Here is a 16,289-nt window from a genome sequence, read left to right on the forward strand (position 1 = left end):
ACAGAATCGAGCTGTACACCGCGATTACGCTGCTGCTTATCAGAATAATCGGTAGCATTAAATCAAATAGCTACCAAATTTCCCGGGCTCCTGGCTGAGAAGGATACCTGGAATGTCAGCCCGGCTGCGCCTACAGCGGTAACTCGTCATGGCAGTGTACCGCTGTGCAACAAAATCATTTAAAGTGCACCTAGATCATCAGCAAACTAACCCAGCAAAAGGCGACATTTTGTTATTTTGTCACCATCATCATCTCCATAACTGCGTTCAATGGAGGACAAAGCCCCCTCTCGTGTCCATCCAGCTAACCCTGTACTTCGCCAGCTGCGGCCATATTATCCTCGCAAACTACGTCATCTCATCCGCCCTCCTTACCTTGGTCGGCCCCTGCTACGCTCGCCTTCTCTTGGAATCTAGCCCGTTGCACTTAACGACCACCGCATACCCAGGCTTCGCATTACATGCCCTGCCCATGAACATTCCTTCTTTTTCATTTCGATATAGGATGCCATTAACCAAGATGTCGCTTAGCACCGGTAAGCTTTTAAATGCAGAATCATGTTAAATGATTATGTAGCTTGCCTACCACGTCAACTCCAACTCAGCATACATAATGCCGACAAAACTGGTCTCTCCTAAGCAGAGAACAAATATGCGAAACGCGCCTTGATGACTAAAGAACCGGGCAAACAAGCACAAGTTCACGCTATGTTAGATGACATTAGCAGTGGAAGGGAAAAATACCACCAAAAATACTGCGCAACAAAGAAAATTACCCTCAGCACGTAAAATTTAAACTTAAAGCCACCAATTGAAGCGACTCTAATTTTACAAACGAGCTGCCTTTGAAATGGCAGGGCATGAATGAATAACAGTAGCTTGGTTTGGGCTAGTTGGTAACAGTTCTTAGAAAACATAGCGCAAAAAAGGACACGGACGACACAGAAGTGGACAGGGCAGGCGCTAACTTGCAACTTTATTTTTCGAAAAGCCACCACGTCTAATATATAGGAGCCGATCACCACCATCAAGCGATGAGCATGCGCAAAGAAGAGCACAATCAGGATTACAGCGTGTGAAAGATAAGCAAAAAATTACGATAAAATAACAAAATGAAGGAATAGATCGGAATCTCGCAAGCTAAATACTGCATGTCCACGTATGTTATTGGCAATCTGGAGTAATGAGGCTAGTTCTCATAGCGGTAAGTTCTCTTCTGCTACTCGGTTGAGTGATGCTTCATGAAAACTCCTTTTTGTGCTAGCTGGTGGATTCTGAATCCAAGCATGCAACCGCAGAAGAAAGAATAGGACAAAGGTGGGTAAATATTAACCACAGTTAATGTTTTTCATGTTCACTGTGCTGGTAGATATTTGTGCATTATCGTCGGTTACCGTGGTAGACGCATATGTTAAGAAACAGAGTACAAACCTTCCGGTGCCGGGGCCCAGACGGGCCAGCACGTGTAGGGCGAGCCGTCGGGACAGCGTCGACTCAGCTGCGGCCACGGCGATCACAGTGGCTGAGATGAAGTACAGCTGCGAGGGCTGCCACAAGAAGGCAACAAGGAAGGAGCCGGTATTAATTCTTCGAGGGACCAGCAAGCATATGCGCCGCCTTTGCAAAACACTGATCGCTGTCAAGTAGAATCAATGCAGTGAAAAATGGCGCGGTTGCAATGACGTGAATTTTTTTATCTTTCCTTCTCATCTTGTTCCTTCAATTTCTTTCTATGTGCACGGGACAGTAGTAGGGGCCCAGAAGGAGCCACTCGTCATGCCACTGCGACTTTAGCGCGATAGTGTTGGGGGCCTCCTATAGCGTTTGCGGACCACGAAAGCGTCGGCGTGCCGAGAAAATCGGCATCGGTCGAGAGGGACGTGACCCCACAACCACATCCCCTCAGGCGGGTGATTTAAGCCCCCAACAACGATCGCACTGTGCCACAGGAATGACTTTACTACACAATTCACCTAAGTGGTGTGCAGGGTCGCGAAATCATTTCACCTTCATTAGGTAGTTCCTATGGCGAAAAAAAAGGCTGTTGCGTTGAAAAGAAAAATGGCTGAGCACGGACTCGAAGAGCTTAAGCCGTGGGCAGGACGTGCTACCTCTTGACCAGTGAAGAACGTTCTTTAAACGCGGAGGTGTCGTGTGCCTTGTGGTAAATTAAAAACAAACATATACAGACAACTAATATAAAATAAAGAACGGTCTCCGTTCCTTCAAAGTGATAAGCAAAGTGTGCCTAGGTCCGCTGAGAACGCTATTGCGCCACACCTTTAGGACGGGGCTGAAGTCTCCCGTGAAATTTTTATTTTCCCATTTGGTGGCAGCAGCAGCAGTAGCACCAGAGGTGTTTCCATAGAGCGCAATGCGAAACAGGCGATGCCAGTAAATGTTGAAGAATTCAGAATTATCGGATATACTCAGGCGCTCTCCACTACGACACCTCTTTCTTTTTTGCATAGCCTCCATCATCTTTTAGGTAAGGTTGAGGTAATTACTTGGAGTGTGACTTTTACTGCGCCTTTGTTTCCCCCTAATTATAGTTACCGCATGCGTGTACCGTTACGAGCACGGTGCCCCGCCTCGGCTGAATTTATGGCCTCTCCGAAATACGACTGATGTGCTGAGTAACAGGTCGCGGTTTTATCACTGCGACTGTCGCTATTGCTTACGAGGGCGCAACTTCACGCCTTCCTCTCTTTAGAATCTTTTCCTGGGAGGCGTTTCTTGGAATCGGACGGAGTCTTCTTCTGACCGCGTGCCCCCCTGCTAGGCTGGCGCGAGGCACGGGCCGCGTTCCAACGCTCAAGCGCGCTCCATCCGACGGCGACTAGTTGAAACCATGGAACGAAGCCAAGACAACAAGCGCTGCAATAACTGAAAACCAGAAATCAATTTTTTTACTTCTTATGCATTCAAACTATCGCACTTCAGGAAATCTCTCGTATTGCGTAAGAAAACAACCCGTTGGTTGCGCACCATCACAAAATGCAAGAGCTTCCTCTCCCTCACGCTTAGATATGTTTCCGCGCACGAGATAGTCTGGGACTTTGAGAAACCGATCAGTCAGGTAACACTACGGAACGAAGACTAGTGCCTGAGGGCCGCTCACCCCGAAGTAGATGGCGCAGACCTCCTCCGTCGACATTGGTCCCAGCAGGGGCGCCAGGCAGACCGGCAGAAGCGCGCTGATGGCTGTCGGTATCTCGTTCAGCAGCAGGTAGCAGTTGAGCAGGCACATCTCGAACGCACACCGCAGCTCCTGCGCACATTGACAAGGGGCAGGTGTCCACGTGCAAGCTAGGTTAGGTAAAAGGAATAAAGTATAATACCCAGTGAATGCTGGAAAATTACGACAAAGAAGAAGAAGCGAATAACAAGAGGGGAAGGGATGAGGGAAATTCCATATCTGAACCTTCTAGCTGAAATACGTTTCTCAGGACACCGGATGAGCAGTACACAGAACTTTCACACGAGTTTCGCGCCGCTAACTTTGTGTAAAATATAGCTTCATATCGTGTAATCAGCCACGGCAGTAATGCTCACAATGTCACCTTTTGACCACTTAGAACCTTGTTCAGGTGAAACTATAGTAGTGGATGCTACAAATAAGTTTTGAGCTATAACAAAGAATAACATCATCTTCAGGACACCTCACCTGAAACGCTGGAGTTTAAAGGCCTACAGCACGCACCAGAAGCAAACACTTGCGCTTTTACACGTGTCAAAAAAGCTGTACCCGCGTGATATGCTCTCTATAGCCTCTGGTGACACTTTTCTAGGGAACGGCTGCAACGGCACCGGAATGCCAATTCGTCGAGGTATCAGATCTTAGCTTTCCTTTACCAAAATGAGCGCTTGTATCAGCAATTGCTCGTAACGCCGTTCGCTGCAATACACGACGAATAATTCTCGCCATGTTTCCAGGTCCATATCGTTATGGGCTGCCAAGTATAAGAAATACGCCGTGGCGTAAATGTGAACTCCATCTGTAGACCCACGCAAGAATCACATAAACTAACAGGCGTTTTACTAGCGAGCTGCTAAGTAAGGAAAACTGCGCGTACGAACCGGAGACAGGTACATGAAAATGGGCGTCAGCAGCGCTGGCACGACGACGAGCACGACACGTCGCCATTGGTCACGCAACTGCCGGGAACAGCGGTGGTCGGCCGTCATCGTGTTGGCCTCTGGTCAAAATCTGGGGAGTGGTTTGGTCCTCCTTCATAAAAAAACGACACCACCGCCACCGTGAGTTGTTGTTGTTGACCTAGTAACATGGAACATACCCACGACAGGGAATTGGCCAGGTTTCAGTGAGGGGGCTAAAAGAAGAGGGTAAGTTGGTGCCAAGCTAACAGCTGTGGTGTGGGTGATTAGTCAGAGGTTAACTAAAGAGGAAACAAACAAACAAGAAAAACGGGAGACAAGGTCAGATAATTGAATACATGAATATTACTGAGTGATCTTTTAAATGGGGCCATTTTGAATACATTTACAAATGGAATCTGCCGTTAGCTGTTTTGTAATTGCGGAGGTATTCGCAAACTTGATGCAATGCAACATCTCTGGCACTTGCACCGAAGGAGAGAAGCGGGACCGACAAAGCGAGTCCTTACATTGTAATGGGAATATCTAGATGCGCAAATCCCCGTCAAGAAAGTAGGATTAGTAGTAAATGCTCCAATGTCTCTGCTGTCTCCACAAGCCGCGCAAAAGGTTTGCGGGACTGAACCCGCATCTGAATAAGTAAAGATTTAAGCGGGGGAGCCTGCACCGCGTGAGAGTCATGGCTACCTCACACTGCCGGGATTTACACGCACGAGCCTCCCATGAGTACACGAGATGTTGGTAATCAACGGTAGAGGGCAAGTAATCGCTGCACGTGGCGGTTATATACTGAGAAGGCTTAAAACTCGACATTCTGAAAACGATGATATTAGGGACGCTACAGGCGACTGGTGCATTGAGAGCTGATTTTGCCGAGAAGTCTGCTGCGTCATTTTGAAAAATGCCTCAGCGACCTGGAATATAAACAAAGCACACGTCTTTCACTCATCCCGGAATAAGACTTTAGTGAGCGGCACAAAAGAGCGTCCCCTGTGGACTCCAGCGCGAAGAATACAGAGAGACAATCTGAGAGGAATATCACCTGGGAAACATTGTTGGGAATTTTCAAAGCAGCCAGGCCAAAAGCCATAAACTCCGCTAGAAATATGGGTGTGTAATCCGGGACTTGAACCCAAAAACACCTGTGACAGACGTTAAAAATAGCAACCGCTACCTTATGGCCGGCTCCAGACGCATCTGTAGCAGAAACAGTGCGATGCGGGATATTGTCTAGGTGATCATAGAGTAGACCCGTTAGTGTCCTGGCAGGCACATGCTTTGCATTAAGTGGGAAAATCTTCAAAGCGGACGTTGCGTAACCAACTGTACGTACAAAATTTGGATCCACAACAATGTTCGATATAAAACTATGAGTAAAAACAACTCAAGGCAGTCGGAACCTTGGCCAACGATGAGTGAGAAAGAGGGACGGGTGGGAGAAAAAAAAATTAATGTAGCCACAGTGGGATCAGACTCAAATGCCCGCAAGAATGTCCTGACGGTTAAAAGGCGGAAACGGGAGTTAAGGTCGCGAGCACGAGCCTCCAGGTAAAGAACTGCGGTGGAGATTGATTGATGGAGACCTAGGCAGAGGCGTAAGGCATGCCTTTCTAGCAGCAGCAACGGATGAGGCTTGTATTTACGGGAGCTAGAAAAAGAGTATGCAGCAGAATTGTAAAATTAGTATGACATAGGCTTTGTCAAGGAGCAGAAGCGGGTCCCGGTGCATGCAAAATTTCCTATTACTTATTTGTAGTAGCCTACTGAGTGCATGCTCATCGTTCTCCAGAAATAATGTCTGGATTTCTTGGGATGGCGTTGCCCACACGAACAAACATACACAGGAAGAGGCAGAAGACAGAAAGAGCGCTCTTTCTGTCTTCTGCCTCTTCCTTTGTTTGTTTGTTCGTGTGCGCAACGCCATCCCAAGAAAGCTATGCATCAACTCGCCCAGCAAGAAGTTCTTCTAATGTCTGGATGTCCCAAGGATTGCCCTTGTGGTACGTTGTCGGAGCAATAGTGTTTATGGTCTATGGGGGTGTAAAGTAACAAAGCGACCCAGGCTATTAGGGACGTCTTAGTGAAGTACTTTTGAAATTTCTACCACCTGTGGTTCTCAGTGTAACGATACATAAAGAGGCATGGATTGAATAACTAGCATACTACGTTTGTCCACGCTTAATACCAAATTTTTGTTATCCATTCGAACCTGGAGTGCACTGAGATAAGCCTGGAGAGAAAGATATAGGGCACGAATGGCTGTTGTAGAGGCAAAGGAGGCTATGTCGTATGCGTAAACAAAAATCGTAACGTCAGGGAGTGCGGGTATGTCGCGCATAAGCATGTTGCAAAGAAGTGGTGAAAGCACAGACCCCTGCGGCTCACCTCTGGCCTGGCCAGAGGCGTCTGAGAACTGTCGTCCTTTTAAAAACCAACAGATCCACACATAGCTGTAGAGCGGCGGATGTGGGGATGACATTTTGGTGAGAAGGACCGAATTTTGCAACACTGTCGTTTGCTTTAGCAATGTGAAGCGTCACTAACGCTGATGCTACATTTTGGCGCATAACAAGGCGGATTCTTCTCTCTAAATCGACATGCGCCTCAATGCGTTTGATTTCTGATACATTCTTTGGTAGGCGGCTATGTGAAACTCTTTCTATGAGCTTTACCACATTGGATATTAGAGGTATCGGCCCAAGATTATCAACATCAAAACCTTAATTTGAATGTTTTAGGAGTAATATTATTTTCGCCAACTTACTGGAGTGGGGCAGCCATGTAGTTTCCAATGATTCATTAACCAGATCGAGGAGGTCTTGAGTGATCTTTTGAGCTAAGATTTTCACTACACCGACCGTGACACCGTCCCAACCCGGAGCTGAGGACTGCATCGAAGAAGCTATAGTTAGCAGCTCTGACTTGCCAACCGCAACAATCGTCTGAGCAGGAGTGCAAGGCGAAAAGTGAGACTCTACGCTGCTCCTGGAAACGTGTCATTCGCTCTAACTCATCCTTCGCCTCATGAGGATACAGCACAACCAAGCTTGTTAACTGCATGGCTGAGGAGTTTTGTCCTGTTCCATAAAACGATACAAAGCTTTCCTATTGTCTGGCTGTGACAATTATGTATTCAAATTTTTATTTCAGTCATCCTTTGCTTTTGCTATGGTTCTTTTAAAGGAGGGCGACAAAATTTTGTAGTTGATCCAATTTACCGGACTCTGGTTATGCGAAAGGCTCCTCCATGGTGCTTTAGCGCGGCCAAAGGCTGTCTCACATGTATCGTTCCACCATGGAGATAGCGTTTTATTACGAACAGCAGACCGCACAGTGAACTGGGAATGCTCCGGCCTTGTAAACTGAAGAGGACACTCGCTGAGCCGTGTCGCTCTTATATAAACTAGAATCAGATGTTAGGGAAGCGCGCATCGAAGGTTTGTAGGCTCCAGATTAACTAGTTTTAGAGCAGAACAATGATCTCAGAGTAGGCTCACCAAGATGCTGAAGTTAATTGGAAAGCGGTCACTAGATGTACCACAGTGAACTGTTGATCATGACCCTATACCTACCCCTACTGCTGCCAAGGACATATCGAGAACTGAACGCGAATTTCTATGGATGCAGGTCATGGCCCGAGAACTGAAGCAGCGCACTTCATTTGCCGACATCTATGCCCATAACATCTGTCCATTGGAGTCACAGTATAGTAAACCCAGAGAACGTAATGTGAGCTGAAGACCCCTGCAGTGATGACCCTATTAGAGCTGGCAGGCTAGCTATCTAGGTAGTGTCTTCTGGCTAATCCTGCTGGAAAATAGACATTAGCGACTGACAGTGGCACACTGCGGTAAAGTAATATCTACAGCAAAGAGCTCGCGCTCAGGAAGCATTACTTTTTTAGTCATTAATGCCCACTGACACAGTTTTAAAGAAATCAGGGTCAGTAACCCGCCGCCGCTACCATTTATGTCGTCCGCTCGAAAAACACGAAACCTTTTGAATTAAAAAAACTTTACAGGGGAGAACCAAATTCTTGTAAGGTTATGGGAAGATAACAGAAGTTTTAATCTGGAAGAGAAGATGGAGAGGCAATTACATTGGAGAACCTTTACACCTGTCATGATTAGTATTCGAGAATAGAGGCTGTAACAGCCTCCTTGTAGGATACCAGACTTGCAAGTGACTTTAGATCTTAGGTCCTTTTTTAGTTTTGACCTAAGGAACGGAGGACTTGGAGGGAGAGATGGGAGCACGACGCTTATGCGCAGGGAAAGTCATTTCGACATCATTACTGCAAACACTGTTGCGAGAAAGACTGACAGGGGCGCTATCGAGAAGTGGCACGTGTCAAGGGCCTTTGGGTGATGACGTGCCAATGAAACTTTCAGCACAGGCTTGAACTGAAGCTGATGCTGCTGACACTACAAACTGCCTGACTCACAACAGTATCAGACATTGCCTCCGTAAAGCTCTGCGCATACGCTGGATCTCAACTGAAATAGCTTTTTCGACTGTTGACACAATTGAGGTAGACACTGCGGCGTCGAGGTCAGGAACAGAGGAACACACAAGGCAGCCGTGAGTATGTTTCTTGTGTTCAAGGAGTGCATGAGGGTCTGCTTGGCAGCAGCTATTTTGTTCAATTAATTTCAATAAACTGCGTTCCTGTGACCGTTTTTCACAAGTGGCCTCATCGGCGCCGTGAACGTTGTTGCATAAGCAACAAGTTTGGTGTCCAGCGGTGCAGCTGTAGGAAGAGTGCCCGTCACCACACACCCGGCATCTAGCCGCCGACTTACAGGCTCTACCACTGTGTACGAAACGCCAGCGGTTGGTTCACTGCAGGGGACGTGAATGCAGTGGGTCCACGCGATACTCAATTCGCCAAACTTTCAACTCCGAAGGGCATGCGCGACCAGCAAAAGATGTTATAACTGACTCCGTAACAACACGCACTCGAACCCCCTCGCAAGAGCAGCGGTACACTGAACTAACCCCCGCTCCTGCATCCTAGAAATCCTCAATAATTTCTTGAGTGGTAGATGACGAGTCCAGTCCACTTACAGTGCCTCTAGTGCACGCGAGCTGTTCAGGAATAGAAGCTTCAACCGGAATAGAAGTGAATGCATACAATAGAGCACCTCCGACAGGCACTCAGTGTTTCCTGATATGCAAACAATACCATGCCCCCCGAAAGGTCGCATTTCAAGCCGTCTAGATAGCGATCCCTTAGACTCTTGAGTTTCTGCTGGATCGTCTAAGGGATCTTTATTTTCAGCATTCCATCACCTATTGATACAAGCGCCTCTAGAAATGCGTCGCCACGATTTTTCTCCGAATGAAATCGGAGGCAAGCTTTCAATGAATAGGCTGGCGAAACAAGCTGCCGAACCCACTCCCGGGAACCTGGCCAAAAACCCCCGAACGTGGAATGGCCTCACCAAAAAGAAACGTCCAGCACTGCCAGGGACCGACGCAGGCGGGCAGAAACGAAGCACGATCCGTGGAACGTCCGCAAGCTGATGTCTGGAACACGAAAGGCGCCTTCTTCTTCTTCTTCTTCTTCTTCTTCTTCTCCCTCACTAAAAATGGCACGTACGCAAGCGGGGCGATTGCCCAAGGTACGTTGGTGAATGCGAAGGAAGTATTTTGTGGGGAAAAAAAGGTGTGAGACGGTCAAGTACATTGGTGCAATTACTCAAACTAGAAAAAAATGTATAAATAATAATAAAAATGTATTATAAAAATATTTCTTGAAAAATGTTATTAAAGGGATGCTGAAAGGTTTCACCAAAAAATTGAGTGAACAGATACACTTTACAGTTTTCCACCCACGGAATTCGAATTTCTCATCGAAATTAGGCAAAAGAAAGCGCAAACCTATTTTATTTTGGCGAAAAGTGCCGCAGCAGCCTCGAGCCAGCTCGCGCGCCTCGTTGCCGCCTGTGATTGGCTGGGCGCCTCGTGACGTAAACACTGGCGTTGGCGCGGTGAGCCCGGCTCGGTCGCCGCCGATGTAGTACATGGAGCGCGGCGCGCGGTGTTCCGGTTGTTGGTTTGATGCTTATATCACGATGGAACACATCGAAGAATACCAGGAGGATCTTGGCGTCATCCCCTACATGTACGAACCCATCGCAAAGAGCAAACCGCTCCAAGGAAGCAACGATGCTGGCGCAAGCGGTGCTTTTGGCTTGAACGAAAGCGAAGCGTCAGCATCTCCACGTGTTGGAAATGTCCATTGGTAAGCATACTTTTCTAGCCAAAGTTCATTCAGAGATGCAATAAATTAATTTTGAAGCGAGCAAATGTATAGTATAGCACTGCTCCACGAAATTTTCCTAATGCAATGTAAGCGGGATGCGATCGTCGGCATTGTTGTCTTGCCGCTTGTCGGTGCTGCCGCAAATCTGCTTGTAATCCACACAGACCATTAACAAGCGCAAGAAGTTATCAGGCTCTTTTTGCACGCAAATTTTATGCTGGCATCGCTTCATGGTCGCTGCGTGCCGGCTCGGTTCATAACACACGCGAAAGACAGAAGTTCGCGGCGCTTTGCGGCAGAACTCGTCGAGGTGACAAACGTGCGCCTTCCGTTCTGCGTGCCAAGATGGGATCTGGCAGTAAATTGAAATCCTTGTTTAGGCGAGTTGCTTCATACTGCAAGCCCTTGTAGGAATATCTCCATCCGTTTGCGGCCGCCTTGATCGCGCTGTTCTCGATGGCCTCGTGCTGCAACCAAGCAGGCCGAATCGCAAGGCTGGCTGTAGCACACGTGGCGCACAATTATATAATATTATTATTAATGTATGAAGCCATGCTGCACTCGGCAATTTTTTACGACTACATGTGTTATTATAAACGTATTCCTGGCAGAACACTTTACTGTTATTGGCTGCATTAGAACTTGAACAGACTTGTCAGCCTTGTCATCACTTTTAGAAAAGTTCGATGGCAGGGTCCTTAGCAGCATCTGCCAGTGGCATTCGACTTGTTGCACAGTCCTGATTTGTATTGCCGTTTGGTGTGGATTCTTGACTGCCTGGTGGTGTGCAGCCTCCAGGTGTGATGTCATTTTCCATGCACTCTTCATTTGCACTCTCGTCTGGGGCGCAGTCTTGATCTTGCAGCAGTTCAGCAAGAAACTGAAAGGCATAAGCAACATGATGTTATTGTTCCAAACAGAACAAAAGTGTGCTTCAGTATGAGTAAAATCTGCTGGTTTATTTCATAAACCATTTTGTTGATTGGCGAGCTCCGTGCGAAGTGAGATCATTTATTATATACCAGGTGTTCCTTTAGGAGGTCCAAAATTTATTTTAAAAAATGGGTAACTAACCTTGTATTAATTTTATACCTGGGGCTATATTGGGGGATACGGCAGACACTAGTAATAGGCAGAAGGCTTCCATTAGCTCACTAAAATGCATATCTTAATTAAATTTTTATTTTCATATTATGTTGTATTTCATATTATGTTGTATTTGCAGATTTGGAGCACCTCCTGCAAATACTATAGCCAAGCAAAAAGATCACTTTAAAAACCCTGACAGGCAACTTCAAGCGCTAACACAGAATCAGCGGCCGCGTCCGACGTAGATCGCTCAAAAAAAGTGTGCGCTTTGGGGCCGGACTGCAAGAGCCATGACTGCGCACATTGGGCGCTGACGAGGCTGCTATCAGCCAGGCCCCAGGCGAAACCAAATTCAAAACGAAACGCAGCGCGCCCGTATACCAGAAACATGTGCAAACAGTTTTCTCGGCGCTCCGACCACGAAGAAAAATGTGCCGCGTACTACTCCCTTTGTTCTCGCCACTCAGGGCTACGCATGAATCCTAGAATATCTCAGCTCCAACATAATTGAGTAAAGAGTCTGCATATAACGTCTTTTCACGTGCTCGGTTACCGAACGAAGTTCTCTGCTCACGCGCGGCGCGCAGTCTCTGGTTGTGAGGCGCACTTCGCGTCGCTCCACCTCTTGCAGTATTAATAGCAGTTTAACGATTTTTACTCAGCCAAAAAATTTAGGGCCGAGTTCTGATATGAGTAATGCTGTACGAGATGCATGATGCATGCCTGCAAGCATAACAGCTAAGCACTTATTTTGTAAGCTGCAGTTTGCTGCCGTCCTGACATTCTCATTCCAGCGCCGTTCATCTCACTGCTAGCGGAAGTCTTGCATCCACGAAATTACGCGCCATACACTACAGAGAACACCGGTTCGCGCAGTCAAATTCTCATAGAGTTAATACACAAATTCTTACCTCGAGCTTCCTACTTTTCGCGAAAGCTGGCCTCGATGGCGGTGACGAGCTCCTGTGCGCGAAGACAGACGGTATTGCGCCGGGTTTCAGTCCAGCTGACTTTGTTGACAGGCCCAATGAACGCATTATCGACAGGCTATGGTTATAATCTTCATCCCGAAAGTGGTCAGAGCATAGCACTGTAGTCTTTGAGGGTTTGAAATCCCTTCGCTTCACAGCAGCGACCCACCTCGCGGAAAGCTTCTTATTTTGCGGGAAATTATGAAAGACCACATCGTCGCGGCCGCCGGTGTTAGTGCAGCCGAAGGCTGCGCAGAACGCAGGCATGATGGTCCACCGCTTCACTCGATGCTGCCCACGTTTCTGTACGTCACCACAAACATAAAAAAGCACAAATACAGGAACACACGGCAGATCGAAGCAGCTTACGATGGCACGCACGCAGAAACAAGCACGGTCGCGGAGGCTGCGTGGCGACGGAACACCAATGTTTACGTCACCACCCCACGGTTTCCGGTTTCGGCTCGCATCGTCAGGGTCATCAGCAGCGCTCGGCGGACAGCGGGGGGCGGAGCTACCGCGCAATTTTAAACGGCGATTACGTCGCTCCTAAGTTATTAATCTGCAAAAAATTTCACCCGCATGATTTTTAAGGTTCCCACATCCATACGTGAGCATCTTAATGAATTCGAAAATCTCTTCAGCTTCCCTTTAAGGTACACAAATTTCAACTGCTAAGAATAGAATAAAACACACTTTTCGGACATTGGGCAGAATTTTATGCTTAGATAACAAGGTAACCGACCATTTGCTGTAATGTAGTTATGACTGTAGCCCCAAACGTTACTTAAATACCCCTCCTTTCAAATGCGCACTGCGCACGGCTGCGGCGAAAGGTCAGACGGTGGCGCCGAGGAGAAGCGGCGGTGCACATGCGCAGCAACGCACGGCTGCGGCGAAAGGTCAAGTGACAAAGTCACCGACGGCACCGACGACGGCGGCCACCTGCGCCGTGCGTGATGTCGCTCGGTTTCGGGCATGCGCAAAAGGGGTAAATCTGGCCACCGGCTCATGCTAAGCGCGGCTCACGCAGCGAGCGCACCGCGGCGTCAGACAGGCGGCGCCGATGTGGCCGTCCTGCTCGCAGCGGGAACACACCTTTCGGACGCCTCGGTAGTCAAACATGACGCGGCGGCCCTGGACGGTCAGGAAGTTCGGCACCGACTGCTTCATTTCCATCCTGACCACGCGTGTCCCGTTGCGGACGACGACCCTTGAGGACGGGATGGGTGATGTCCAGCACTTTGGCGTACGAGCTCAGTGCCGCCGCCAGCGCCGCGCCTCCCAAAAACAGCGGCACACGAAAAGCCTGCACGTGGACCACGGCGGGACCCACGCACGCTACTGGGATGGAAGTGCCGTTCAGGTTGAAGGCGCCTTCCACGAGCATCTTCTCCTCCGCCGCAGCCGAGGCCATGGCGGTGTAGAACTTCATGCCTCCGTGGTGCTGGAGGCTCTCTAGCCCTTTCGGGCCGACAACCGACTCGATGCCGTCGACGATGTCGTCAGCCGTCGCGTCGGAAGTAACTGAACACGAAGCAGTGCGCTTTTGGGGTCGGCGCACGGAACACCGGATCAGCAGCAGGTCCCGGGCTGCTGATCCCCCCCTCCCCTGATGTCACGGGCGGCCGACTAGGCTGCTACTTGCACGAAGGGCATGAAGTTTGCCGGAGCACCGGCAAAGGCACGGCGCCTGGGCTGGGAAGCTGGTTGCGGAACCTCCGGGTCGCAGTGGATCCGGGCTCCGCCTGCATTTGTTGTCGAAACTTCTCAGAAAGCCAGCGCCAAAAAAAAAAAAAAACATCGCTGGATCTGGACAAGCTCGGGCGTAGCAAAAAGCGTGCTCGGCGGTGGTCGAACTACGAATTCCCGCCGCTCGCAGCATCGCTCAACATAAAGCCGGCAAGAAAACTTCTAGACAACAGGTCAAGATCATCTACAGTAATCTGGAAAAACGTAGATGCAGCTCTTCATGAGTGCGATCAATCGAGATAAGTCCGGTTGCTTCTCGCGTCACGAACATAAATGATGACACCCCTTTCATGCGGCCTTGAGCGCGTACGAACGGACACTACAATGACACGTGGCATTCCCGCCTCCCGAAGCAGCGTCGCCTCGGTGCTTCAAAAATGAAAATAAACACGGAGAATGCAAACTTCGAGTCCTTTAGCGTTCATAATATGGTTTAAAGCGCGCGACTGTACAACTTCCGGGCGTGTGCGTCGTCGCTGAGATGCTGTCGTGCCGTCGGGGATGACTTCATAGTCGAGGTCACCGACGCGACGGAGAAGTCTGTACTGGTCGAAGTGTCGTCGCAGCAACTTTTCACTCAATCCATGGCAGCGAATTCGCATTCATATCAAAACACCATCACCTGGCTTGTAATGCGTCTCTCGTCGGCGCAGATTGTAGCGTCTGACGTCGGTGTGCTACTGGTCTTTAATGCGACGCCGCGCAAGTCTTCGGGTTTCTTCGGCGCGATGAAGGCAGGCGGCGACATCGAGGTTGTCTTCGTCTGAAACGTGCGGGAGCATTGCGTGGAATGTTGTCGTGGGCCTCCTGCCGTAGACAAGCTGGAATGGAGCAAACCTGGTTGTCTCCTGGACGGCAGTGTTATAGGCGAAGATCACGTATGGCAGAATGGTGTCCCACGACTTGTGTTCGGCGTCCATATACATGGAGAGCATGACTGCGATGGTTTTGTTCAGACGCTCTGTGAGTCCGTTGGTTTGCGGATGATACGCAGTTCTCCTCCGATGGCTTGTCTGACTGTAATTTAAGATGGCTTGCGTCAGGCCCGCTGTAAACGCGGTTCCTCTGTCTATGATGAGCACTTCGGGGGCGCCGTGTCGCAGGAGAATTTGTTCGACGAAAAAATTTGCAACTTCTGTTGCGGTAACATTAGGCAGCGCTTTTGCGCCGGTGTAGCGGGTCATGTAGTCGGTGGCTACGATGATCAACTTGTTACCTGATGATGAAGTCGGAAAGGGGCCGAGGAGGTCCATCCCTACTTGCTGAAACGGCTTCGTTGGAGGTGGTATGGGGTTCAGGAGTCCGGCTGGTCGAATCGGAGGCGTTTTGCGTCGCTGACACTCACGGCACGTTTTCACTTAATTCGAAACGGCGGCAGCTAGCCGCGGCCGATAGATTGTTTCCAGGATGCGGTGCAACTTGGGAGCAATCCCCAGATGCCCCGCAGTCGGGCCATCATTACATGCCTGCATAATTTCTTGCCTGAGATTTTTGGGCACGACAAGAAGATGCACTGTCCTGTTGGGCGCGAAGTTTTTCTCCACGAGGACATTATTGTGAAAAACGAAGGACGACTGGTGGCGCTTGAGCCCCCGGGGAAGAGATGCGGTCTTGCCTTTCAGATAATCAACTAGGCTTTGCAACTCAGGATCGGAGCGCTGCTGCTGCGCGAATCTGCTGGCGCTTACCGGTCCCAAGAAAGCGTCGCAATGTTCCACTTGCGGTGTTGCGTCGACGGGGGCTCGCGACAAGCAGTCTGCTTTGGAATGCTTGCGGCCAGATTTCTAGGCTGCAGTTATGTCGAATTCTTGAAGGCGCAGACTCCAACGAGCAAGGCGGCCGGAGAGATCTTTCAAATTGGATAGCCAGCACAGAGCATCATGATCGCTCACAACGTTGAATGGTCGTCCGTAGAGGTAGCGGCGAAATTTTGACGTGGCCCAATTAATGGCGAAACATTCTTTCTTGGTGGTCGAATAGTTGGCCTCGGCTTTCGACAGTGAACGGCTAGGGTACGCGATAACTTTCTCCAGTCTGCCATTTTTCTGAACGAGAACCGCTCCTAAGCCCACATTGTTTGCATTGGTATG

General features: G+C 49.1%; 1 protein-coding gene across 1 annotated transcript in view; it reads right to left on the bottom strand.

Moving 5' to 3' along the window:
* The window catches only part of LOC149327341 (solute carrier family 13 member 2-like), a 56,916-nt gene extending 52,728 nt beyond the window's left edge, over window positions 1–4,188 (bottom strand). Inside the window, exons 1-3 of the mRNA XM_089564849.1 lie at window positions 4,081–4,188; window positions 3,122–3,271; window positions 1,432–1,547 (exon numbers count right to left, since the gene is read on the bottom strand). Of these exons, the coding sequence (XP_089420975.1) occupies window positions 1,432–1,547; window positions 3,122–3,271; window positions 4,081–4,188 (374 nt within the window). The remainder of the gene's footprint in view (window positions 1–1,431; window positions 1,548–3,121; window positions 3,272–4,080) is intronic.
* Between the last annotated feature and the right edge of the window lie 12,101 nt (window positions 4,189–16,289).

Source organism: Amblyomma mixtum, chromosome 10 (genome assembly GCF_055824585.1).
Source record: "Amblyomma mixtum isolate Tamu chromosome 10, ASM5582458v1, whole genome shotgun sequence".
Classification (NCBI taxonomy): Eukaryota; Metazoa; Arthropoda; class Arachnida; order Ixodida; family Ixodidae; genus Amblyomma; species Amblyomma mixtum.